This window comes from Myotis daubentonii, chromosome 2 (assembly GCF_963259705.1).
Source record: "Myotis daubentonii chromosome 2, mMyoDau2.1, whole genome shotgun sequence".
Classification (NCBI taxonomy): Eukaryota; Metazoa; Chordata; class Mammalia; order Chiroptera; family Vespertilionidae; genus Myotis; species Myotis daubentonii.
In genome coordinates, this window is record NC_081841.1 from 100,167,722 (window position 1) to 100,193,519 (window position 25,798).

The 25,798-nt window shown below is 38.9% G+C and overlaps 1 protein-coding gene across 5 annotated transcripts in view; it reads right to left on the reverse strand.

Moving 5' to 3' along the window:
- Positions 1 to 25,798, reverse strand: part of MTMR6 (myotubularin related protein 6) — a 52,204-nt gene that overhangs the window by 15,893 nt on the left and 10,513 nt on the right. For 2 of the 5 annotated variants that reach the window (XM_059684006.1, XM_059684008.1), the window contains exons 2-9: positions 24,069 to 24,185; positions 15,233 to 15,395; positions 11,686 to 11,843; positions 11,390 to 11,518; positions 6,610 to 6,744; positions 4,158 to 4,290; positions 2,553 to 2,662; positions 1,755 to 1,880 (exon numbers count right to left, since the gene is read on the reverse strand). In XM_059684006.1, coding sequence (XP_059539989.1) covers positions 1,755 to 1,880; positions 2,553 to 2,662; positions 4,158 to 4,290; positions 6,610 to 6,744; positions 11,390 to 11,518; positions 11,686 to 11,843; positions 15,233 to 15,395; positions 24,069 to 24,185 — 1,071 coding nt within the window. Of the gene's footprint in view, positions 1 to 1,754; positions 1,881 to 2,552; positions 2,663 to 4,157; positions 4,291 to 5,873; positions 5,988 to 6,609; positions 6,745 to 11,389; positions 11,519 to 11,685; positions 11,844 to 15,232; positions 15,396 to 22,178; positions 22,389 to 24,068; positions 24,186 to 25,798 lie in introns of those variants that run through there. The other 3 variants (XM_059684010.1, XM_059684009.1, XM_059684007.1) reach the window with 3 other exon arrangements.

Here is a 25,798-nt window from a genome sequence, read left to right on the forward strand (position 1 = left end):
CTAGAATATAATTTTTAACACATTGTTTGCGGGTAGTTTTTATCATGCAGTAACAGGTGGCGCGGGCCATTTTTGCTAATTTTTTGCGCAAATGGCAACGTTCAGTAAAATTACGATAACCTTAGTTTACGTATTTATACGTTACCTGCATTTTACCGCTAGTCTATAAAAAACGTACTAATACGCGTCCCACGCTCTACTACCAGTCAACGTAAAACGTATAAGTAAAACGTATAAATACGTTTCCCGCATACAATGTGTTAAGAATCCTTATTTCCTTGTTTTACTACATTACTCACATTTATTAGATAAATATGAGGGGAAAATACTGAATGTTTCTATTGTAACATCCTATATAATAAAGAGCTAATATGCAAATGGTCATCACGCCCTCACGCCCTTGTGCCAGGGGACCTGAGGACAAGCCAGGGGACCTGAGGCTACACCCCCCCACCTGGCACCAGGCTGGGGGACTGGAGGCTGTGCCCCCCACCATGTGGGGCTTGACGGGGGTGGGGCTGGCCAGTCCTGGGTCTCACGCTATTTCGAGGCGCGCACAGGTGGACGGACACTTGACTCTGGGTCCCATGGTGCGCCCCAGACTCTGACAGGAGGGATATTTCCATATACGTTTTACTAATTTTCTTTCATCTCTGAAACTTCTATTATAGAGAAAGGGCAAATAGCAAAATTAAAGTATTTCCTCTAATTAATTCCCTTTTCATGTGAATGAATTTCATGCACCGAGCCACTAGTTTTAGAAAAAAACTTTTATATCTAAAACTTTTTGTCAGAGGTGGCACAAATGAAAATCAGTCTAACTCCAGATTTCTCAACATCAGTACATTGGGCCAGATAACTTTGTTTTAGGGCTGTCCTGTACAATATGATAGTTAGTAGCATCCTGGGGTTCCACCAGCTAACCCTTTCTGTTAGTTGTAACAATCAAAATTGTCTCCTAACATTACCCAATGTCTCTTATAGGAAGACCACTGGTCTAGCCAAATACAGGAAAACCTCAATATAACAGGCTAATTCAAGTGAGGGAGTATCTATTAAAACAGAAAGTCTGTTATATAATAAAGTAGGTTTTCCAAATGTGTGTTAAAAAAAATTGAAAAAATTAGTTTACCTGTTTTTACTTATACAGACACATTTGTATAATTAATATTAAGTAGGTATGAAAAGTTTAATTTCACAGAAAGGTTTTCTATGTGTATTACTGTAATTTTAAGTTTATACTGACTAGTTTTAGTAAATGTGTGCATTCACCAGTCACCAAGAGTAAACAAATGCACACGGCTGGGGCGTGGTTTAGCGCACATGGGAACTTCAGCTGGCACATGTTAAAACTGCTGTAGAAAGTCATGCCATGCAACAACAGAACCAAGTACTACAGGCAACGCTGTGAGATCATGTGCTAATCATTCCCAAAACATTGTTTATAAGCAGTAATTCTTGGATTTAAATATGTAGACTATAGCTATAGATATGTAATATTTACTAATGTCAATAAAATTACTAGTGTTTTTTCCAACATATGGCTTATTTGCTAAAATTTGTTAAATACAGTGAATTAATAACAAAAAAATAACCTGTTAATTTGATTATAAGTAAATCTTGCTTAAAAGCTTTTTATAATTAACAGGGTGTTAATTTTCACATATGACTTTCAGACCGGAAATTTTGTCCGTTAAATCAGAAGTCCATTAAGTTGAGGTCAGCAAAATTGAGGGTTTACTATAACTCCTTACCATGAATCCTTTGACTGTTCTGTAGTAGGAATCCAATAAAAGAGAGCCAAGGGAACAAACCTGGGAAGTTCTATCCCAGCCATCAGAACAATGAACCAACACACTTGCATTTTCCACCATTATTGCCTTAAAAGAAAGATCACATACTTAGATTCTAGCAGGGTACATTTAAGTGAATCAGTAAGTTCAACTTACTCAAAAACCATTAAGTATCCTATATAATAAAAGCCTAATATGCTAAGTGTCCAACTGTTCATTCGACCATTTAACCAGTCATTATGATGCTCACTGACCACCAGAGGGCAGATCCTCTGACCGGTATAGCTTGCTGCTGGGGTCTGGACAATTGGGACTGGGCAAGATGGACTGTGCAAGATGGGCTGGACACACCCTGGAGCCCTCCCGCAGTCCCTCCCTGGCCTCTAAAATATTTCTTCTAATTAATTTCCTTTCACTGTGCACAAATCTGTGCACCAGGCCTCTAGTTGCATTATAAAGAAGAGCTAGCACTGCAATGATAATGCTATACAACATAATTTCTCAAAAACAAGATAAAACACAAAGCATATAAACAAAAACAAAGACAAACATGCTATTTAAAGTGTTTGAAATGTTTTTAAGCTCATACATGAAGTGTTACATGGCATTTTTAAAGCTCAAATTAAATGAACCTCATTAAAAAGGTAAAGCAAAATAAAAATTATCTGACTGGAAAAGATACCAGCACTCAACATAATAAATCCATTCCTTCCCAACCACTATAAACCCCAAAATCAAATATAAGCGACGAAGAGTTACTTTGGCTAAGAAGATTGCAGCGTCCATGACAGCTTTGATATGACGAAGCCATCCTGAGCTCTCCAAACCAGAGTAGAAATCATTGACAGAAAGCCCTTTGGTACCATTAACTGAAAAGGGGGGGGAAAACATTTCAATTAGAATAGGCTATCCTCCTCTTCTCCTATTCAAGATTATCTCTAGGTGAGTAAATTGGGGAAGAGGACAAAATAAATAGTCAAGACTCTTTATAAATGAAAAGATGCTATCAGAAATTCAACGACAGATTCTTTGTTACATTTTGCTGTCATTCCTTGTGGTAAAAAAAAACCACTCCTGCCCTAATCGGTTTGGCTCAGTGGATAGAGCGTCAGTCTGCGGACTGAAGGGTCCCAGGTTCGATTCCGGTCAAGGGCATGTACCTTGGTTGCAGGCACATCCCCAGTAGGGGGTGTGCAGGGGGCAGCTGATCGATGTTTCTCTCTCATCGACGTTTCTAACTCTCTATCCCTCTCCCTTCCTCTCTGTAAAAAATCAATAAAATTAAAAAAAGCACTATTTCATTTTTCAAATTTTGCAGTGTTTAATTAAAAAGTCTTATATTTTAAGTTTTTAAATTCTATACCATGAGTAGAAAGATATCTTAATATTTAAATGGAACATTATCATAAATTAGTCTAAACTGCATTGATTCATCAAGAATATCTAATAATAGTAATCTATACTAATAAAAGGGTAATATGCTAATTAGACCAGACATCTTCCGGAAAAAGCCACGGTGGCAGGGGCCGAGGCAGAGGCCGTTAGGAGCTATCAGGCCGGTAGGGAAGGGCAGTTAGGGGGCGATCAAGTCAGCGGGGGAGAGCAGTTAAGGGGTGATCAGGCCAGCAGGGGAGGGCAGTTAGGGGGTGATCAGGCTAGCAGGAAAGGGCAGTTAGGGGGCGATCAGGCTGGTAGGGGAGCAGTTAGGGGGCGATCAGGCCAGCAGGGGAGCAGCTAGGGGGCGATCAGGCCAGCAGGGGAGGGCAGTTAGGGGGCGATCAGGCTGACAGGGAAGGGCAATTAGGGGGCGATCAGGTTGGCAGGCAGAGGTTGGGACAATCCAACAGGCAGGCAGGCTAGCGGTTAGGAGCCAGTGGTCCCGGATTGCGAGGAGGATGTCTGACTGCCGGCAGTCAAACATCCCCCAAGAGTTCCCGGATTGGAGAGGGTGCAGGCCAGGCTGAGAGAACCCCCTGCCCCGTACACAAATTTCGTGCATCGGGCCTCTAGTTTTTTATAAAAACCATTAGCATTGTACTATCTAATACAGTAGCTACTACCCAAAATGACTATTGAATACCTGAAATGTAGGTAGTCCAAACTGAGATGTACTGAAAGTATAAATTGTCTAAGACTTAAAGGCAAAAAATGTAAAGTAAATCATCACAAATTTTTTATATTGATTACATGTTTAACATGTTTTTAATATTTTAGGTTAAATATATTAAAATTAATTTCAACTGTTTATTACTTTTTTAAATATGACTACTAGAAAATTTCAAAGTACATAATTTAACATTTTTAATGTTTGACTAGCATATTTCTATGGAACAAGGCTGACTATAAGGTAAGCAATAATCATACCTTCCAATAACTTCTGAAGGCTGGACCGCATGACATGAATATTTTCAATTCCAACAAACTGAAATCTAATATTAGAATAGTTGTCTTCATTTTCATAACCTTTTCCAGCTGCTCTGTTGGCTATTGCATTCAGCTAAAAATTTAAATTTTAGAAATTTAGAGACAAATTGCTTTTATCTTATAACTTACGAAAACACCATGAAAACACTAAATAAACTCTATTTTAGCTAGCAGACAATTTATAGGAATTCACCACAACTAAATATACTCCCATTTTTTAATAAGCAAAACTCTCGCCCTGGCTTGTGTGGCTCAGTTCGTTGAGTGTCATCCTGTGCACCAAAAGGTTGCTAGTTCGACTCCTAGTCAGGGCACATGCCCGTAATGCAGGTTGGATCCTGGGACAGGGTGTACGGGAGGCAATCGATCGATGTCTTTCTCTCAGACTGATCTTTCTCTCTTCCTCTTTCCAATAAAAACATATAAAAAATAAGTAAAAGTCTCACATGTTAATAACAGCAATGAAGGAATACTATAAAGAAATAATGTGATTACTATATAATTGAAAGGTCAAACAAGAAGTTCCCCACAAATAATTCATAAAACTAATTCACTTAGGTTTTCAGGTGTTCATAAATATTTCAAAATCTAAAACTAGAAAGATCTCCTATCTGAATCCTAAATGATTCAGAGAGAAGCAGAGCTGGATAGTTTTTATTTTTCAGAATGAGCCTATGAGATTCAACTCAGAACAAGCCTACAGCACTTTATCATTCACAAAGCCACAGGGATCCTAAAATTCAGATCTGAAATATACATGAGATTATTTTAGGTCCTCTATATTAGAGACTGCTGGAGGCCCACACACTATATAAAATGCATATAATCCATTAGCTTGATACAGCTCTAAGAAATGGTTCCAAAAAAGTTGGTCCTTTATGGAGAAACAGACTGCCAGTAGCCCATGACCTTGGGTGTTTAGATCGATGCTATCAGAGGTTCACTTAAGATTTGCCATATTTAATTCTTTGAGAGTAGGATTTCATATAGCATATTATTACAATTTACTAAATATTCTTATGTACTTGGATGAAACAGAACCTAAATTTTAGAAAGAAATAGTAGCTTATCATTCATTGGATTGAGGTTGGTAACAAGTACAGTTAAATTATATTTACTGACTCACTGGTTACTCAGCACCTATGATTACTAAGGTTAATGATTAGATATTTAAAATGTTCCACATTATTACTACTTGAGTTTAACTGGTCAAACAAAACAATCAAAGAAAGATATATTTTCTCTGTAGAAGTCAGTTATATAGTTAAGACATATTAGGTCCTAAGAAACAAATTGCCCTCAGACCTTATATTCAAAAAGTCTTGTATTACAATCATCTTTTTTTATCTAATAGCACCCTAAAATGTTCTAACCAATTAATCCACCCAGATTATACAAGGAAGTAAAGTAAAATTTTTCTTATAAGAGGTATCACCAACACTCTTGACTTCTAAGAAAGTCTTTTCCTTTTAACAAAATAAAATATTACCAAAGTATCAGTTTCTAATTTTTAATACTCCTAGTTTACTCAAATTAATCTTATCATATGTTTTCTTCATTATCTTTTGTAAGACTGCATAATGATGAGAATTACTTCTAAAACAGCTACCATTCCTTTCAAAAAGGCTGTCTATAATTGTGGTCTATATGGCTCACTCGCTTTTTCTCATCGCTTTCTCTTATTTTTTCATCATTCCAGATTTCTGAAGAAATCCTCACTATAATTCTGCCAATGTCCTTTTGTGTAGCCCACCAGCTCTGCATGCGATGCTATAATAAAAATTAAAAGTAATGTTAGCTATTACCATTGCAGATTTTAATTATTTTAGTTTCAGGATCCTATATGAATTGGCTGTTTAACTGTGTTTATAAAAAAAAGAAAAAATGGATTGTGACATTTGACAAAAATTTAACCTTACACAATGGATGGCTAACAGAACAATTATTTCCTGTTCACTATTTATGATGCTCTAGTTCAATGTTTCCTAAGTTAACTCACTATGTATTTTACGTATTTTCTTGCATATTTCAAATTAAGATCCATTAATACACAGTGTTTTGCCAATTGAAATTCTAATAGAATTGCTAATTTTTCACAATACACAAACTATTCAGTATTTCTTCACAGTAACATAATACTTCTACACCATCAATAGTCAGCTTTCCTAAATATATATCAGAAATTAAGAAATTACCATCTGGGTTACTGGGAAATTAGTCTCCTAAGTTAGTATCCTTTAAAAAACTAATTTCCTTAGTATCATTACCCTTGGTTAATTTAAAACAAGGATTCAGTCCAGTATGTTAAATGAGGACAAATTAATCAACTCTCATTAATTAAAGTAACAAAGATAATTGAACTAACAGACTATACTGTATTCAAGGCACATACTTTAGGTCTGGTATCCACGACATACATATAGCGATTGGCTGGATTGGCTTTACTAATGGCTTGAAGCAAATGTTCATCTTCCAGACACCTGGCACTGAATCCTGACAGTGGTTGACTGCATCGACAAATGGCAGCCTAATTTTAAAAAGACAGAAAACAGATTATGCAAAGATATCTAAAACATGTCTTATAAAATGCTTAAAAGGAAAAAAAAGTTAAAATCAAATGTACTATCTGTTTAAAAGTTGGCAGGACAAAGTATAAGGCATTAACTTTGAAATCTTATTTGAATTAAATATTATTACAACATCTTGGTGTTACTTAATTTTTCCCAATATTCTATGAAACCTAAATGCCTCCTTACCTAGTTGGATAAAAAAAAAAAAAAATACCTTGGGTCCTTAGAAGCAACACCTGGTCGAATCTCTATTACCTAACTGAAGATACTTGCCTTCTGTGCCCTAGATTATAAAATACTTTCAACTCAAGTCCAAGTAAGAGATCAGACAATAAGTTCAGAACAGAATTTTTTTAAATAGCAAGCAACATTCCAACTTTTACTTTCTAAAGGTTTTTGGGTCTCTAATTAGAAATCAGCAATCTCTATATAAAATGAGATATAAAATGAGTTTTAAATCAAATTTGGGTTAAAATACAGTCAATCTAAGAGGGCAAAAATATCTATAAGAAATAGTGAATATTGGATTAGATATTTACTGTTGTTTAAAGTCTTTAAAAAAACTCACAAAATTGTGATAAAATAGAAAAAAAAATGAGGATTGTCTTATTAAATGTTTTCCAGACGTACTTCCTGATTTGTTAAGCTGGGCATTGAATGTCTATTTTTAGCCCAGATTTCCAATTAAAAATGTATATTCAAACATGGGTGTGTCAAACGAAACCATAACTACTACTATCTCCCTATGATTTTGTTATGAAAGTAGATTAGGAACTTTTGTTTAAAGTTTTACTTATTATCTATGGCTCCCTTCTAAAACCCGCCTTGAATTTCTAATAAAGAAATTTAATATGTATAAAACCAAAAGGTCAAAGGAAATGGGAAAAGAGGCAAAGATAGAGTAGAAATGTCAATAAAAATTGGGGAAATGAATGCAAATTGATTATAACCGATTTACCGGAGCAAAGAAATATGTTAAATCATTATGAGTCAATAAGAAACAGGTATTTTGAACAGCAAAACCCCAGACAGGCTAAGGATTTGGTACCTCTGAAAGCCTGAGTGCAGGTAAAACGGAAAACAACAGAGCTGGCTGAACTTCTATATATGATCTACTTAACAATCCCAGATGTTCCCTCACCCTGAAGAAAAAGTTTATTCTATGAAGAGGATTAACCTGAAGACTCTGGGCTGTAGGAACAGCTGTAGTTGGGGATGAAGCCCTGCATCCCCCAAAGACAGGATTAAGCAAAGCCTGCATAACAAAATGTGAGGTCTTCCCATCCCTCTTCCCACACTTGGATCCAGACTAAACCACACACACATTGGGACAAACATTACGAGAGAAAGAAGAATCTAAAGATAACGAACATTCACGTATACAAACTTCTAAACAGCTTTGTAGTACCTCACTCTTAAATATGAGAGGCAGGCCAAGAATCAGATATCTGAAAAATACGAAAACAAATTAACAAAAAACACACAAAATAAACAGAAAAGAAAAACAAACAAACAGATAACTAATGTGGGAGCACAAGAATTCTTTTTAAAAAATCCTTAGCATCTTCAGAGAAGTAAGTTCATCACATCCAAGAATAGAAAATCATCTAGAAAGTTCAGAAAACAAGAAACAGTTCTTGGATTTTTAAAACAGCAGCCCGGCCAGTGTTGTTCAGTGGTTGAGCGTCGACCTATGAACCAGGAAGTCACAGTTTGATTCCCATCAGGGCACATGCCCAGGTTGCAGGCTCCATCCCCAGTGGGGGGGAAGCAGGAGGCCAGCAGGTCAGTGATTCTCTCTTATCATTAATGTTTCTATCTCCCCCTCTCTCTTCCTCTCTGAAATCAATAAAAAAATATTTTTTTAAAAACACTATGGCAAAAAAAACCCAACACAGTTCTAAGCACTGGATTGGAGTGAGGTTCAGGAAATCTTCCCCACTACCCTGAATCTTGTGGTGAGACTTACGGACATGTCTAAGCATAGAAAGACATAGAAGATTGGAGAGAAAATGAAGAAAAATGGAGGTTTATGCTAGGAAGTCTACTTGTCAAGTAATATTCACAAAAGTAAAAAGAAAGTTAATAAAAGAGAGGAAGGTACCAAAGAAACAAAGAAGCAACTTCCCAAAACTGAGACCTGAATTTCCAGATAGAATTTAAAACAACAAGCCAAGGCACATAACTGTGAAATTTTAGAACACTGCAGAAAAGGAAGAGTTTAAAAGCTTCCTGAGAGAAAAAAATCAGGTTACAAAAAACTGGTAGTCAGAAACGGCATCCAAATACTCAACTTACCAGTTGTGAGATATAGGAAAAGTGATTTATCCTTTCTGAACCAGTTCCCCCATTTGAAAGTTATAGGTAATTTGCAGAGCCTATTTTATCAAGTTACTAGGAGGATTTCATGCATATAAAGCATTCAACATACAGAACCTTCTGGCCTACTGTTACAAGATACAAAGGATTTACTATATTGTCAATCCCTATCTCAGTTTAAAGATGCCTCCTCTGCCTCTTCATATTGCAAAATCCTTCCAATTTGAAGAGCTTACTATTAAATGGGAGCCTGAAATGTCCTCGATTCTCTCCCTTTTCTCAATAGTTGCTTTGTCAAAACTATTTGGTTTCCCCCAATACAAGCAGGATCAAAAGATAACCACTTGCAAGGAAGAGAATCTACCTAATCTCATTATTTTCAAATTGCTACTAAAAGGAAGGAAAGAATAGAGGTGGTGGAGGTGAAAGATAGATGACAAGTACGAACGTTTCTGTATTTCAGGGTAATTTTGTTTTAAAATATAAAAAATGTCATTAAGTGAAAAGCCAGCACTTCTCTATCAGCAATATTATAACAATGACATCTACACTAATAAAAGAGAAAAATGGTAATTGGCGTACGACGATACCCTTTTCATTGGCTAATCAGGGCTATATGCAAATTAACTGCCAACTATGATTGGCAGTTAACTGCCAACTAAGATTGGCAGTTAACTGCCAACTAAGATTGGCAGTTAACTGCCAACAAGATGGCGGTTAATTTGCATATGTAGGCACAATGCAGGGAGGCGAAAGGGAAAGCAGGAAGAAGCCCCCTGCCACTGACACTGATCGGAAACCCAGGGGGGAGCTAAGAGCTGGGGGGCAGGGCAAAGGCGGCCCTGGGGCCGCCTTTGCCCTGCCCCCCAGCCATGATCGGAGAATCAGGCGCCTTTTCCGCCCTGGCCAGTGATAGCAGGAAGTAGGGGTGGAGCCAGCGACGGGAGCTGGGCACGGTCGAAGCTGGCAGTCCCGGGAGCTAGGGGTCCCTTGCCTGGGCCTAAAGCAGAGCCCATGATCACGGGGCCGCTGCAGCTGCGGGTCCCCGCTGCCCGGGCCGGACGCCTAGGCCAGAGGCGTTAGGCCTGGGCAGGGGCGGAGCCTGCAACTGCGGGGAGCTGGGGGTCCCCTGCCCAGGCCTGACACCTCTGCCAGAGGCCTCAGGCCTGGTCAAGGGGCCGATCCGGTGATTGGTGATCGGAGGGTGATGAGGGTCAACTCCTCTGGCCGAGGCATCAGGCCTGGGTGGGGGGCAGAGCCGGGGATTGGGGGGATATGATGGTCCCGTTGCCCAGGCCTGAAACCTGGGTCAGAGGCGTCAGGCTTGGGCGGGGGGTGGAGCAAGCGATCAGAGGGAGATGGGGGTCCCCTGCCCAGGCATGATTCCTGGGCCAGAGGCTTCAGGCCTGGGCGGGGGCCAGAGCCAGTGTTCGGGGGGAGATGGAGGTCCCCTGTCCAAGCCTGACACCTCTGGCGGAGGCGTCAGGCCTGGGCAAGGGGCCGATCAGGTGATCGGAGGGTGATGGGGGTCTACGCCTGTGGCCGAGGCATCAGGCCTGGGCAAGGGGCAGAGCCAGCAATCGGAGGGGTCTGGGGGTCCCCTGCCCAGGCCTGATGCCTGGGCCAGAGGCATCAGGCCTGGGCTGGGGGCAGAACCAGTGATGGGGGGAAATGAGGGTCCCCTGCCCAGGCCTGATGCCTCTGTCAGAGGCGTCAGGCCTGGGCAAGGGGCCGATCCTGCGATTGGAGGGTGATGGGGGTCAACGCCTGAGGGCTCCCGGTATGTGAGAAGGGGCAGGCTGGGCTGAGGGACACTCCCCCCCACACACACACCCAGTGCACTAATTTCGTGCACCGGGCCCCTAGTCTATAATAAATACAAAGTCAGAGTTTAGACATAGCTAAAAGTCATTGTCCTCTTTATTGGGCGGTAATCAAAATATTGTTAATCTAGTTTCCTCTAAATAATAAGAGAGAAAAGGCTCAGTCAGAGAGTATGGAGCGCTGGTTTCTGATTCCAGCCTCTGTCAGAGGCATCAGGCCTGGGCAAGGGGCCGATCCTGCGATTGGAGGGTGATGGGGGTCAACGCCTGAGGGCTCCCAGTATGTGAGAGGGGGCAGGCTGGGCTGAGGGACACTCCCCCCCCCCCCCCACACACACACCCAGTGCACGAATTTCGTGCACCGGGCCCCTAGTCTTAATATAAAAGTGATCATTGTTTTGGATACTAAAACCTGAAAGGGGTTATACTACATTGGTAAAATCAAAAGTAAGTTGCCTACCTCCTTATTTTGATGATAGTAGGAAAGAACTGGAAATCTTCCCTTGCTCCGGAACTTAGAACTACCAACAATTATTGGTTTGCTTGCTATTCGGGGAACATAAAGTTCTCTAGGATAAGTTTCACAAATCTGTAAAAATCAAAACATAACCATGAGGTTAAAAACCATCTTTATAAAACTTTAAAACTTACTAATGCAAGAACAGCACACAGCAATACAGAGACAACTTGCTATTACACTTTCTGACTCTCTGGTACTAACATTTTCTGAATTTCCCCAGGAGGTTGCTAAGTTACCTTGTATTCTCGGTTGGCATCAGACAACTGCCAGTTTGAATTCGGCACGCCCATTCTCTTATATTCCTCAGCAAGGTCAATAAGCTGCCAACCTCGCAGTCGTTCAGAATCATTTTGTTTGGGGTTATAAGAGAACGCATAGAGATCTTCGTATTTTGCTATAGAATACAAAATGCATAAATGTTAAAATGCAACTTATAGGACTTAATAAGTGACAAATAAAAGTAATTTTCAGTTTTAGCCCTCCATTTTTCTTTAAACTCTTCAAAGAGATGGCTAATACCAGAAAATATTTGACCTTAAATTTTCTCAGTTCTTTGATGCAAATGATTATACCTAAAGGCATCACTATATCTATCTGAGATTCAATTTATATCATCAGTAAAAGCTTATAAATAATACAGTTAGACTTATACATTACTCTACTGCAATGTTTCCTTTTCTTAAAAGTAAAATTTTAAAGACACACATAAATTCCTACCCACCACTATTCCCAAATGAGATATAAAGACTAATGCTATAATGAAAAATTAGAGGTGCCACATAGAACATGAAATTGTCTATATATTCCTATAGTACAGTTTGACCAAAAATGGCAAAGGTTGCACAGAGATCCAGAGAACACTTACTTCTAAACAATCATAAGCCCCTGAAGTTGTAAGATTTGACTTGGAAAATGGGATAAATGTTACAGGCTTTATGTGTTAGGATAAAAGAGTGAACAAAAATCTGCTCTTAGACCACTGCAAAACAAGTGTCAAACAAAGTAACATCTGGAAATTAATGTGCTTTGTCTCCTGGAGATATCTATGTAATTCAAGTTACGTTGGGAAAAGGAAGCCTCCAGATCCCTAACACATAGTAGTGGTAAGATTCCTCTTTAGGGCCTATATCGCTCTCCTTATCTCTACTAAAGTAGGATTTACCCTCTCTTTCCTTTCTGCTCATCTCCCTATATACCACTCTAGTCAATTAGATATATTAGTCCCATGCTATCAGAAGAGCCTGACCTTCCTTAACTTTTCCTTTAGTGATCAATTTCTAAGACACTCCCCTTGGCTGTGGGATTCTTTAAAAAACAAATGAACAAAAACACAAAGGCTATGCTACTGGCTATCAACAGACTTCTAAAACATTAACATAAATCTACTAGAGGTCTGGTGCACAAATTTGTGCACAAGTGGGGTTCCTCACCCTGGCTGGGGATCGGGGCCGATCAGGGGGTGGGGGTGGGGGCCAGCCAGCTGGGGGAAGGGACCATGGGAGATTGGCCAGCCCCCTCCCCCTCATCAGGGCCAATACGCGGGGGGGGGGGGGGGGAGGCGGGGGGAAGGACCATAGGAGGTTGGCTGGCCAGGGGGAGGGACCGCAGGGGGAGGGACCGCAGGAGGTTGGCCAGCTGCGGGAAGTTGGCTGTGGGAGCGCACTGACCACCAGAGGGCAGCTCCTGCATTGAGCATCTGCTCCCTGGTGGTCAGTGCATGTCATATCAACCAGTCATTCGGTCACTTAGGCTTTTATATATATAGACTAGAGGCCCCATGCATGGTTTCGTGCACTGGTGGGGTCCCTTGGCTTGGCCTGTGGGGATCAGGACGAAACCGGCTCTCCGACACCCCCAGGGGGTCCTGGATTGCGAGAGGACAGTTCTTGGGTGACGCACCCTGGAATCGGGCTCAACCCTCTCTGGTCCCAGGTGTGTTACCCAAAAACCACAGCTGTCAAGTCACTGCAGCTTGGCAGCTCCCACGTTGAGCATCTGCCCCCTGGTGATCAGTGTGTATCATAGCTACCGGTCGGAGTGTCTGCCCTCTGGTGGTCATTGCATGTCATAGCTACCGATAGGACGATCGCTTAGGCTTTTGTATATATAGATAGTTTTTTAAGTCTGTACTACAAATGCTTCATTTTGTTCTTACTATTACCCCTTCTTTGAAAACCATTATTACAACTCAGATCAGAAGTTTCTAATTACTTTTAGGTCAAATTTTTTAGAATAGAGTGCACAAGAATTCAACTCAAAAGCAACTTACCATGTGTACCGGTTAATAATGTCGATTTTGTGATCAGGGAAAACACGATAATTTCAAGAGAAACATCAAAGTGCTTTATTCAAAATAATGTCCATCGCTAGCTACACATTTCCCCCATCTTTCAGGTAATTTGTGGATACTGTCCCAATTGAACTTTTCCTGTTTTGAGGCAAACCATTCAGAGACCCAATTTTCCACTTCTTCGTACGTTTTGAAGTGCTGCTCAGAAAGTGCGCATGCCATCGATGGGAACAAGTGGTAATCTGAAGGAGCAAGGTGTGATGAATACGGTGGGTGGGTTAATACTTCCCAGGCAAGACCTTTTAACATGTCTTTAACTGGTTTTAAAGTGTGTGATGGTGCATTATCATGAAGCAAAATTACTTTGCCGTGTCTTCTGGCCCATTCTGGTTGTTATACGATCAAAGTGTGGTTCCAATTGAATATTTGTTGTCAGTAGCGATCAGTATTAACGGTTTCACCTGGTTTTAGAAGCTCATAATACACAACTTCCTGATCCCACCAAACGCAGAGCATTGTCTTCTTTCCAAAGCAATTTGGCCTTGCAGTCGATGTTGATGGTTGACCTGGATTAACCCATGATTTTGTCCATTTGGGAATTATCAAAATAAATCCACTTTTCATCGCCAGTCACAATTCGATGCAAAAAAGACTTTCTTTCGTGCCATTGAAGCAACATTTTACTGATGACATTTCGGTTTTCCAATTGTCTTTCGTTCAGTTGATGTGGCACCCAATTTTCCTTCCTTTAAAATTGTTCCCATTGCTTAATGCTTGTAATTGTTGTTCTTCAAACAGTTTCGGTTGACCAGGACGTTCTTTGTTTTTCACATCGAAATCTTCACTTTTAAAGCGTTTAAACCAGCGTTCACAAGTATCTTGAGATGAAGCATGTTCACCATAAGCTTCCTGAAGTATACGATAACTTTCAGAAGCACTTTTCTTCAAAATAAAGTAATGAAGTAAAACTTCCCACAAATGCTCTTTTTTTGGTATGAAATTTGACATTTCTAAGCGTAAAAATATCTACGATGTTAACACCTTCAGAAAATTTGACATATGAAGTTTTGAAGCTTGCTGTCAATACAACAAAATAGCATATATATCAACATATGTGTAACTCAATCTATTGAAAAAAATCTACATTATTAACCAGTACACTTGGTAAGCCCAGCCGGTGTGGCTCAGTGATTGGGCATCGATCTATGAACCAGGAGGTCACAGTTCGATTCCTGGTCATGAAACATACCCGGGTTGCAGACTCGATCCCCAGTAGGGGGCATGTAGGAGGCAGTAGACTGATGATGTGTCTCTCTCATTGATGTTTCTACTTCTCTATCCCTCTCCCTTCCTCTAAAAATATCAATAAAAACATATTTTTTTTTTAAAAAAGAGTAACTTAAACTATAAAATGGCAATAATGAGATACTAAGTAAAGTACCTTAGATAATCCATTTCAAAATTGAGCAAGCTTTGGTCTCTAAGAACAGTACCTTGTTTTGACAGTTGTAGCAAAGAGTTGTAAATATCATGGCAATCTCTTTCTCTGGGAACAATGAAATGCACAATCCTGAAGTTCTTGCACTGAATCACAAGTGGGCATCCAGAAGTCGTCAAAGCCAATTTCTCCACTGAGCCAATATGATGATGCAATATCTACAGCATGAAAAAATATTTATCATCATTATAAAAAGTACTAAGTATCTTATTCTCTTCCACAGTGCAAAAATGTTAGAAATGTCCTCTCCAAATAAAGTCTCAAATGTTATACACTACAAACCCAAACTTAAAAATTTTAAATGACAATGCCCAAGCCAGAAATGTACCCTGATCACTCCACATATTCATACATCATTAAATCCCAAGAATTGCATCCCCTAAATATCTTTATAACGTATCTACTTCTCTCCATCTCCACTATCACCCCCTAATTGCAATGTTTACATTATTTCTCACCAAAATTACTATAACTATAATCCTAAATGCTCTCTTCATATCCTACTCTTGAATCCCCCAATCCATTTTCTACAAAGCAGACAACCATTAATAACCCAATCAAAAAAAAAAAAAAGGCAAAGCTATCTAGTTGTTATTTCCCACTTCTCCCACCCTGCTTAGCTTCTGAGATCATGTAAGAGCAGGCACATTCACGGTGGTATGACTATAGATTTTCCCACTGCTCTAGCCTCATTTCAAGTTCCTTCCCCAACATCCTTAAGTTCTAATGACAAGAGCCTTCTTTGGCTCCTCAAATGAACCAAGATCCTCTATATACAGTCTTGAGTTGCTCCTACTAACTGGGATATTGTAGCTCTCTATCTCTTCACCTAGATTTCTAGTATTATTTCTGATGTCCACTTAAAACTCATCACCGAGCCCTAGCCAGTTTGGCTCAGGAGTTAGAGCATGGGCAGTGGACTGAAGAGTCTGGGGTTCAATTCTGGTCAAAAACAAAAACAAAACCTCATCACCAAGAAGTACATATAGCCTTATAATCACCATGGCCCTTCCCTCCATTTTCTTATCAAATATCAACCTAAATTCTTCCTTTCATAGCACTTAGTACATTTGTAATTTGTTATGTAGTATATGTTTATTTCTCTACTTAGATTTTAGAAACTTCACCTAAGAAGCAAAACTATACCTAAGTTGAGCACCATTATATTTCTAGCACCTAACACAGTACTTGGAACATTATAATGACCCTCTTCAAACAAAAAAACATTTCAAGTGATATATATTACATATTCATATTTAAATTTGACTGAGCCAGAACTATAGGCGTCATTGTTGATACCTTCTCCATCACAAATACTCACTGAATGAGAATGAATGAATGAATAGAAAGTCCTATTAGAAAGTCAGGACTTGATGGTATTTGAAACATAATTATCATACCTACCTATTACCTATCATATTCTGTACTACTAAAAAAGATTTTCCTTTGCTCAATAGCATTCCTACTAATTTAAAATGTTTATAAAAAACTTTTATGGAAAATAAAAGATCTTAAATTTGTAGCAGGTTTCTGGATGAAAAACTCAATCCTGGCAAGAAATCAAATCATCCCAAATGAGTCTAAAAATTTAACATAAATTCCAACCTGCTTTTTTAGGTAGTATGTGTGTGGGGGGGAAAGGTAAGGTGAGATATAGAGATGTATTATATAATTATAATATGTATTATACATATGTATTATATAATTATAATTTTATATGCTGCTATTATTAGTTTTTAAAACTTTAGATATTAAGTCTAAAGGTCACATGCAAAATTAAATGCATAAAATAATCAAGAAAAGCTTGAAGAAGAAAAAAGGAAAGTTTCAAGGAGAACCAAGATTGTAGTGTAAACATAGTACTTACTGCCTCCCACAACCACATCAAAATTACAACTAAAATACAAAATAACCATCATTCAGAAATCATCCTGAATGGGAGTCCTACAACTAAAGAAGTAAAGAAGAAAGCATAAAAAGACTGATAGGAGGGTGGAGCCCAGAACAAGCGGGCCCGACACCCATGTGTGGCGTGTTTTTTTAATAGGGATGGATATCTCAGCTGTGGAGGCCTTCCGTGAGGAGTAAAGAGTTCCAGCCCTATACCAGACACCTCAGCCCAGGCTTCCAGTGCCAGGAAGAGAAGTCCCCATAACTCTGAGCTATAAAACCAGCAGGGATTGTGGCTGAGTGACAGGGAGGCTGCTGGAGACCTAGGTCTGGCTGGCATATGGACTTACTCAGACTGGTTCCCTCTGAGCTCCAATGCTGGGGTAGCGGTTTGGAGAGATCCAGGGCCATATGCAGAGGAACTGGATTACTTGGCATCAGAGTAAGAACTCAGGGGCGGTTTTCTCCCACAGAGTTGCTCAAAGGATTCATTATTCCTATGCTGAGACCTCCTCCATCGCAGAGCTGACTGGCAGCCATATCTGAGTCTCCATCAACCTGACTCACACTGTTCGATAGCCCTGGTGATTCCCTGAGACCCCAGCCCATCTAATTTGCAGTGCCAACCAAGCTGTTTGCAGCAGCTTTTCCATATGAATAGCCTGTCCAGGCTCAGGCTTCAGACTTGCCTAAAATCTCTCAAACAAGCAGCAGCTGGCATCGGCGTGCCCCATACCTATCAATAAGAGGCCCAAGACCTGGCACCAGCAGCTAGGTCTCACCTGGACACTTCTAAGCACAACACAAGTAGCAGCCACCTGAAGATCTCTCTGTAGCTCCTGCCAGGTGGCTCCAGGCAGTGGCTGACTTTGCATCTCCCAGGAGACCCCAGAGGCAGTACACATGGTGGACAGCTTCAGACCATACCAGATTACAACTCTACACATCCACGAGCGACACACTCAAGGGGCAGACTCAGTGAGCACCAGAGCCCCACTAAAGCAAGTCCTGATCCATAGGGGTGTCTCCTGCACAGCAGCTCTCCCACTGTAGTTGCAGCTGGTCCTCACAGCCAACTGGCCTGGAGGTCACTTCCTCCCAATGACACCAATAGCAATTATGGCTCAACTACAACAAGACTGTGCACACAGGAGCACACCGAGAGTGCCTAGCTCAGGGGGCTGGGGAGACTGGGCCACTGGGCCCTACAGGACACCTACTACACAAGGCCACTCTACCAATTCCAGGAGACATAGCAGCTCTACCTAATTCATAGAAAAAAACACAGGGAAGCAGTCAAAATGCTGAGATAAAGAAACATGTCACAAATGAAAGAATAGAGGAAACCTCCAGAAAAAGAACAAAATGAAATGGAAGTAAACAAAATACTAGATACAGAGTTCAAAACAATGGTTAAAAGGATGATGAAGGATCTTAATAAGATCTTCAAGGAACTTAGTGAGAATTTCAAGGCTCTTAGTGAGACTCTCAAAGACCTGAAAAAAGACCAATCAGAAAGTAAGCATACACTAACTGAAATAAAGAATAATTTCAACTGAAATAAAGAATAATTTACAGGGATTCAACAGCAGAGTAGAGGATGCTGAGCATCAAAATCAGCGATTTGGAATATGAGTAAGCAAAAAACACCCAATCAGAAGAGCAAAAAGAAAATTAATACAAAAAAATATGAAGAGAGTGTATGGAGCCTCTGGGAAACTTCAAGCATACCAACATTCGGATTATGGGAGTGGCAGAAGGAGAAAAGACAGAGCAAGATATTGAAAACCTATTTGAAGAAATAATGCCAGAAAACTTCCCCTACCTGGATAAAAAAATATACTTACAAGTCCAGGAAAAGCAGGGTGTCCCAAACAAGAGGAATCCAAAGAGGCCCACACCAAGACACATCATAATTAAAATGCCAAGAGCAAAAGACAAAGAGAGAATCTTAAAAGCAGCAAGAGAAAAGCAGTTAGTTACCTACAAGGAGGGCCCATACGACTGTCAGCTGATTTCTCAACAGAAACTTTGCAGAGAAAACCAAGATGGCGGCATAGGTAAACACCGGAGTTAGTTGCCTCGAACAACCACTTCACAAATACAACTAAAACACGGAACGGACATCGCCCAGAACCACAGGAAGACTAGCTATGGGGAAATTCTTCAACTAGAAGGAAAGAGAACAGCATACGAGGCTCAGAGGAGGCGCAGTGCGGAAAATACAAAGGTGAGGAGGTACTCGCGGAGCAGGCTGGTAGCTGAGGGCGTGGTTGTCGTTTTCAATGGGGAGGAAGTCTCAGATTCTGAGCTCCAGTTCTGGGCAAGTCTCTAGGGACCCAGACTCAAACGGGAGAAGCGGGACTGTCTGGCACTGACTGGCATCGGTCGGAACGCGAGGGCAGCTTTCTCTCCGAGGTTTGCAGTGGTTGCTGGGACTCTGAGAGGCAGAGCCTCTGGGGACGGAACTGAGAGCAGCCATAACTGCTCCCTCCACCCGCCCTGTTGATCCCGTGCAACCCGCCCCGCCCAAGCCCTGCACAGAGCCATTTGCCAGATAGCCTCAGGCAAAGGCTAGATTAGCACCTCCCTAGAGGACAGAAGTTTTCCCGCTGCAGACACAGCTGATTCTCACAGCCAGCTGGCCTGGAGGTCAAATCCCCCTAGTATTAACTACAACAATCAAGGCTTAACTACAACAAGACTGTGCACAAAGACCACTAGGGGGTGCACCAAGAAAGCATAAAAAATGCGGAGACAAGGAAACAGGACAAAACTATCAATGGAGGATATTGAGTTCAGAACCACACTTTTAAGGTCTCTCAAGAACTGTCTAGAAGCCGCCGATAAAGTTATTGAGATCCTCAAGAAATCTAATGAGACCCTCGATGTTGTGATAAAGAACCAACTAGAAATTAAGCATACACAGACTGAAATAACGAATATTATACAGACTCCCAACAGCAGACCAGAGGAGAGTAAGAATCAAGGCAAAGATTTGAAATGCGAAGAAGCAAAAAACACCCAACTGGAAAAGCAAAATGAAAAAAGAATCCGAAAATACGAAGATAGTGTAAGGAGCCTCTGGGACAGCTTCAAGTGTACCAACATCAGAATTATAGGGGTGCCAGAAGATAAGAGAGAGCAAGATATTGAAAACCTATTTGAAGAAATAATGACAGACAGAAAACTTCCCCCACCTGGTCAAAGAAATAGACTTACAGGTCCAAGAAGCGCGGAGAACCCCAAACAAAAGGAATCCAAAGAGGACCACATCAAGACACATCATAATTAAAATGCCAAGAGCAAAAGACAAAGAGAGAATCTTAAAAGCAGCAAGAGAAAGAAACTCAGTTACCTACAAGGGAATACCCATACGACTGTCAGCTGATTTCTCAACAGAAACTTTGCAGGCCAGAAAGGAGTGGCAAGAAATATTCAAAGTGATGAATGCCAAGAACCTACAACCAATATTACTTTATCCAGCAAAGCTATCATTCAGAATTGAAGGTCAGATAAAGAGCTTCACAGATAAGGAAAAGCTAAAGGAGTTCATCACCACCAAACCAGGATTATATGAAATGCTGAAAGGTATCCTTTAAGAAGAGGAAGAAGAAGAAAAAGGTAAAGATATTAATTATGAACAACAAATATGCATCTATCAACAAGTGAATCTAAGAATCAAGTGAATAAATAATCTGATGAACAGAATGAACTGTTGATTATAATAGAATCAGGGACATAGAAAGGGAATGGACTGACTATTCTTGGGGGGGAAAGGGGTGTGGGAGATGTGGGAAGAGACTGGACAAAAATCGTGCACCTATGGATGAGGACAGTGGGTGGGGAGTGAGGGCGGAGGGTGGGGCGGGAACTGGGAGGAGGGGAGTTATGGGGGGAAAAAAAAAAGAGGAACAAATGTAATAATCTGAACAATAAAGATTTAATTAAAAAAATATATATTAATTATGAACAACAAACATGCATCTATCAACAAGTGAATCTAAGAATCAAGTGAATAAATAATCTGATGAACAGAATGAACTGGTGATTATAATAGAATCAGGGACATAGAAAGGGAATGGACTGACTATTCTTGGGGGGGAAAGGGGTGTGGGAGATGCGGGAAGAGGCTGGACAAAAATTGTACACCTAGGGATGAGGACAGTGGGGGGGTAAGGGCAGAGGGTGGGGTGGGAACTGGGTGGAGGGGAGCTATGAGGGGGGAAAAAGAGGAACAAATGTAATAATCTGAACAATAAAGATTTACTAAAAAAAAACAAAAAAAAAACAACAGTGATGCACACAATGAAAAAAAAAGAAAAAGAAAGAAAGAAAGAAACTTTGCAGTCCAGAAGGGAAAGGAAAGATATATTCAAAGAGATGAATCGCAAGGACCTACAACCAAGATTATTCTATGCAGCAAAGCTATCATTTAGAATCAAAGGTCAGATAAAGAGCTTCACAGACAAGAAAAAGCTAAAGGAGTTCATCACCACCAAACCAGTATTACATAAAATGTTGAAGAGTTTTCTTTAAGAGGAAGAAGAAAAAGAAAAAGAAAAAGAAAGAAAAATAAAAAATAAAATGGCAATAAATATATATTAATAATTGAATCTAAAAATCAAAATAAACAAGGAATCTAATGAACAAAATAAACTGATGAATAAAATAGAATCAAATGCATGGAAACATGGAACAGACTGATGAATCTCAGAGGGAAGAAGGGAGAGGGGGCAGAAAGAGATTAACCAAAGAACTGATATGCATATATGCATCACCTATGAACACAGACAAAAGGGTGGTGAAGGTGTGGGGTGGGGTGGGAACTGGGTAAAGAGTGGCAGTGGGGAGAAAAAAAGGAGACATCTATAATACTCTCAACAATAAAGACTTTTTTTTTTAAAAGGGGAACAAATAAATAAATGGGGGAAAAAGAAAAGCTTGAAAAAGAAGACCAATGAGAGCAGAAGTCCTATGGTAATTAAAAATTTATATAACAGAGATGACACATATTACACATATGTAGCTCATACTTGTGGCACACTGACCTGCGCTGATCATCTGCCTCCTGGTGGTCAGTGCGCGTCATAGTGACTGGTCAACCAGTTGTTCTGGTCATTCAGTCTTAACGGTCACTTAGGCTTTTATATATAGAGATTATAATTCCAATTAAGACCCAAAATTATTTGCAGGAAAAGAATGATGATGGGACCTGGTTCTGCCACTAACTAGCTATGTGATCTTGAAAAACTAATCATCTGTAAAATGAAAACAAAATAAAAATTTAAAGTAAGGCTCCTCCTAGATCTGTTCATTTCTATGGACCTAGTATACAAAATAGACTTCATTCAGGAGAGATTATGGAAATATACTGATAAGAAAGCATTTCAAAGACAACAAAAGGAGAGAAGGGAACAACGTGCCTATCTTTTAGCTGCCCCCAACACTACATTCCCAACATTTGAAAGAATAGCTCTATGAGAAACTTCCATTTGTACTCTAGGAGATGAATAACATACAGAGAATATATTAAGGTAAGCAGACAAATAAAGGGTAGGCAGAATGGATGAGAGTATGACTAATAATTTTATAAGGCCCTGCTAAAGGCAACTCCTGGGCAAACACTGGATAGGCAAGAAATCCAGAGCCTCTAGGGAATACAACTTCTCCAAGATCAGCATCTCAAGTAAGTATCTTAACTTACTTATTGCAATCATTTATCAATTGGATAGCCTTCCTAGGGAAATCAAAAGAGCATAATCAAAGAGAGATATCAAAACTTATTAAAAGCTACAGTCAATAAAACAGTGTGTTCTTGGTACAGTGTAATCAATATACCAAAAGAACAGAATAGAGAGCTCAAAAGCAGGTCCTCTCTTTATTTATGACAGAGTTGATACTACACCTTAATGGAATAAAACAATCAATAAATGGTGCCAGTTATGCATAAATAAAATAAAAATTAATCCCTATGTCATATCATCCTCCAAAATATTTTTCAGATATATTAAAAAATTATACTGAGAATACAAAACATAAGCTTTTAGAAAATATAGGAGAATCTATATGACCTTAACATAGGGAAGGATTCCTTGTCACAAAACAGCATAAACCATAAAAGAAAAAATGAAAATTTATTACACTAAAATTTTAAAGTTTAAAAGTCATACAGATACACACAAGACAAGCCATACACCAGGAGACGTTATCTACAACACATATACTGACAAAACATTAAAAACTGGAACTTTTGCATAATAAATAACAGGACAAACAATCCAACAGAAAAAATAAAAGGAAATCTAAAGCCAAAATATCTGAAAGGGTAACTTCCTTGAAATCAACAAATTAAAATCACAATTGCACATCCACCAGATAGGCAAAAATTTTAAATTTGACAACATCAATGTTGCTGAGGATAGTGAACAATGTATCACACTCTACTGAGAATATGATGAAACAACCATTTTGGAAAGCTGACATAGTAAGGTTGAATATCCACTTATCTAAGTAATTTTACTCTTAGGCAAATATTCCAGAGAAACTCTGGCACAGTGTATACATTACCTTATTGTTTGTACTAGCAATAAATAAATAAATAACCCTAATTGCAATTTGTTATAAATATACTGTGGAATATGACATTTGATCTATTAACATGTACCTATATTATTTAGATTTTTAATTAAAAGGAACAGGTAGGTCGGTCTTTTATAATTATTTATGTAGATAATAAGAGTTTCAGGTATTCTATAAAAAAATTCCACATTCCATATTATATCAGTTTTATTAAGAGGAAGGGTAAAAGTGATTAGGTGACTGAAAAATTTTTGGTTGAGATTGGTAGCTACTGATTAAAACTTTGTACACATTCGAAATAAAACACAGAAATAGACTAAGACCATTATTATAAGTATGGTAATAGAGGTCCTGCTTACCCAGGTTTCTTTCTGCTGAGAGTCTATAAATAATAGATGTGTGGCCGTAAGATATAGTGTTCCTGTTAATGACTTGTTGTTGGTACTGAATCGGTCAAGTAATTTCACTTGCTCAACCTAAAAAGAAAAAAATGTTACTTCTCATTTCAAAGTAGTATAAATTCTTTTTCTGTCATCCCAGGATTTAAATGTACCATTTTCAAATTTTATTCCTTCTGTTAAAAAACATGAGTTTACTTAATATTGAGTGTTAAATTTCATATATTCTGGGAAATATATAAGCCACAAATAACATAGGTACTATTTACAGGTATAAATATAACCAAGAGAGAAGAACCCTGTAAAAAAGTATTAACACAGATATTATGGAAAACAGAAAGGAAGGGTGTGTTATAAATAAGCAAAAACCTTTTTTTATAGACAAGAGTCAATATATTTTACTTAAAGTTGGCAGGTCAAGTAATAAATACAATAAGGTTATTTTGTAGAGTTATGGAAGTAAATTACCCCAGAAAAAATAAGTCAGAAAACAGTTAAATGGTTGCAAACTCCAAGTTATTCTCCTCACCACTTCACCCAGGACATTGTTTTGTGTTCAACTCAGTGCTTTTACTCACACTGTTCTCCCTTCCTACAATAGTCTCTTCTGCTTAACTAAATACAAAGCATTCTTCAAAGCTCACTGATGCCCTCTCTCCTAACAGGAATCCTTCTCAGAATATTAATTACTTAATGCTTTAGCTTTATATTTATTTATGGCTCTGAATTCCCTGGTATAGATGTCATATTCTGCTTCTGCATCCTTTGGTAGCTGAAGTAGTGAGGTACATAGTACATCTTTATTAATAGTAGACACACATGCACAAGGTTGCCACTGAAGAGTGGGATTAGAGTTGGCTAGGGATGTGCAGGAGACTACTGTTTTGAAAAAATAGTATTTATTTCTATATATTCGTAATATAGGTAACAAAGTTAAGGAACCATTACCAAGTTAAAAATTTTAATCCACAGCTATCGCAGTAGGTTGTAGATAGTTCCTTAAATTGTGCAGGGCTTCAAAACCAGATAGCTAACCATTATTGCATTAATTCTATACTTTTTCCCCACATATACAGAGTGTTGTGAGTACATGAAGCAGAGTTTATCCTTTTATTATTATTTATTAATTATTGTGCCATTTTCCATACAAACAACTGTAAACCTACTTTTGACACACCCTGTGTTTTCTTTTCCCTTACTAAAATTGAAGAAAAAAAGGCTCCCCATTTTGACATTATGATTTCTGAAATAATGAAAAACTACCATCTAAAAGGCTATTAGTGCTTCCCCAAGAAATTTAATTTCAGAGAAAGGTTTTTACTTATAACAGCACCTGTTCAAATAAATTTAAATTAAAACACCTGTTTTTTGTAGAAAAAAAGAGTCCATCCTGACCTTAACACCTTGTGGATTGTTCATTACCTTAGTAAATGCAAAATTATATTCAAATCAAGAAAACATATAGAAAATCATTATATTACTATTTCAATATGGCAATCTCTATATCGATGTGACATAATAAAGTTAATCTGAAATTATCCCTAAACATTTAGTTAATACTTAAACTAAAGTTCAAAAGAAAAAAAGATTATTTCTGAGAAAATATACTAATTATTTGGTTCTTTCCTGCAAATCCTAAAATACTTTTTTTAAAATAAAAGAAATAGGATCATTTTCTTTGCTAAGATCAT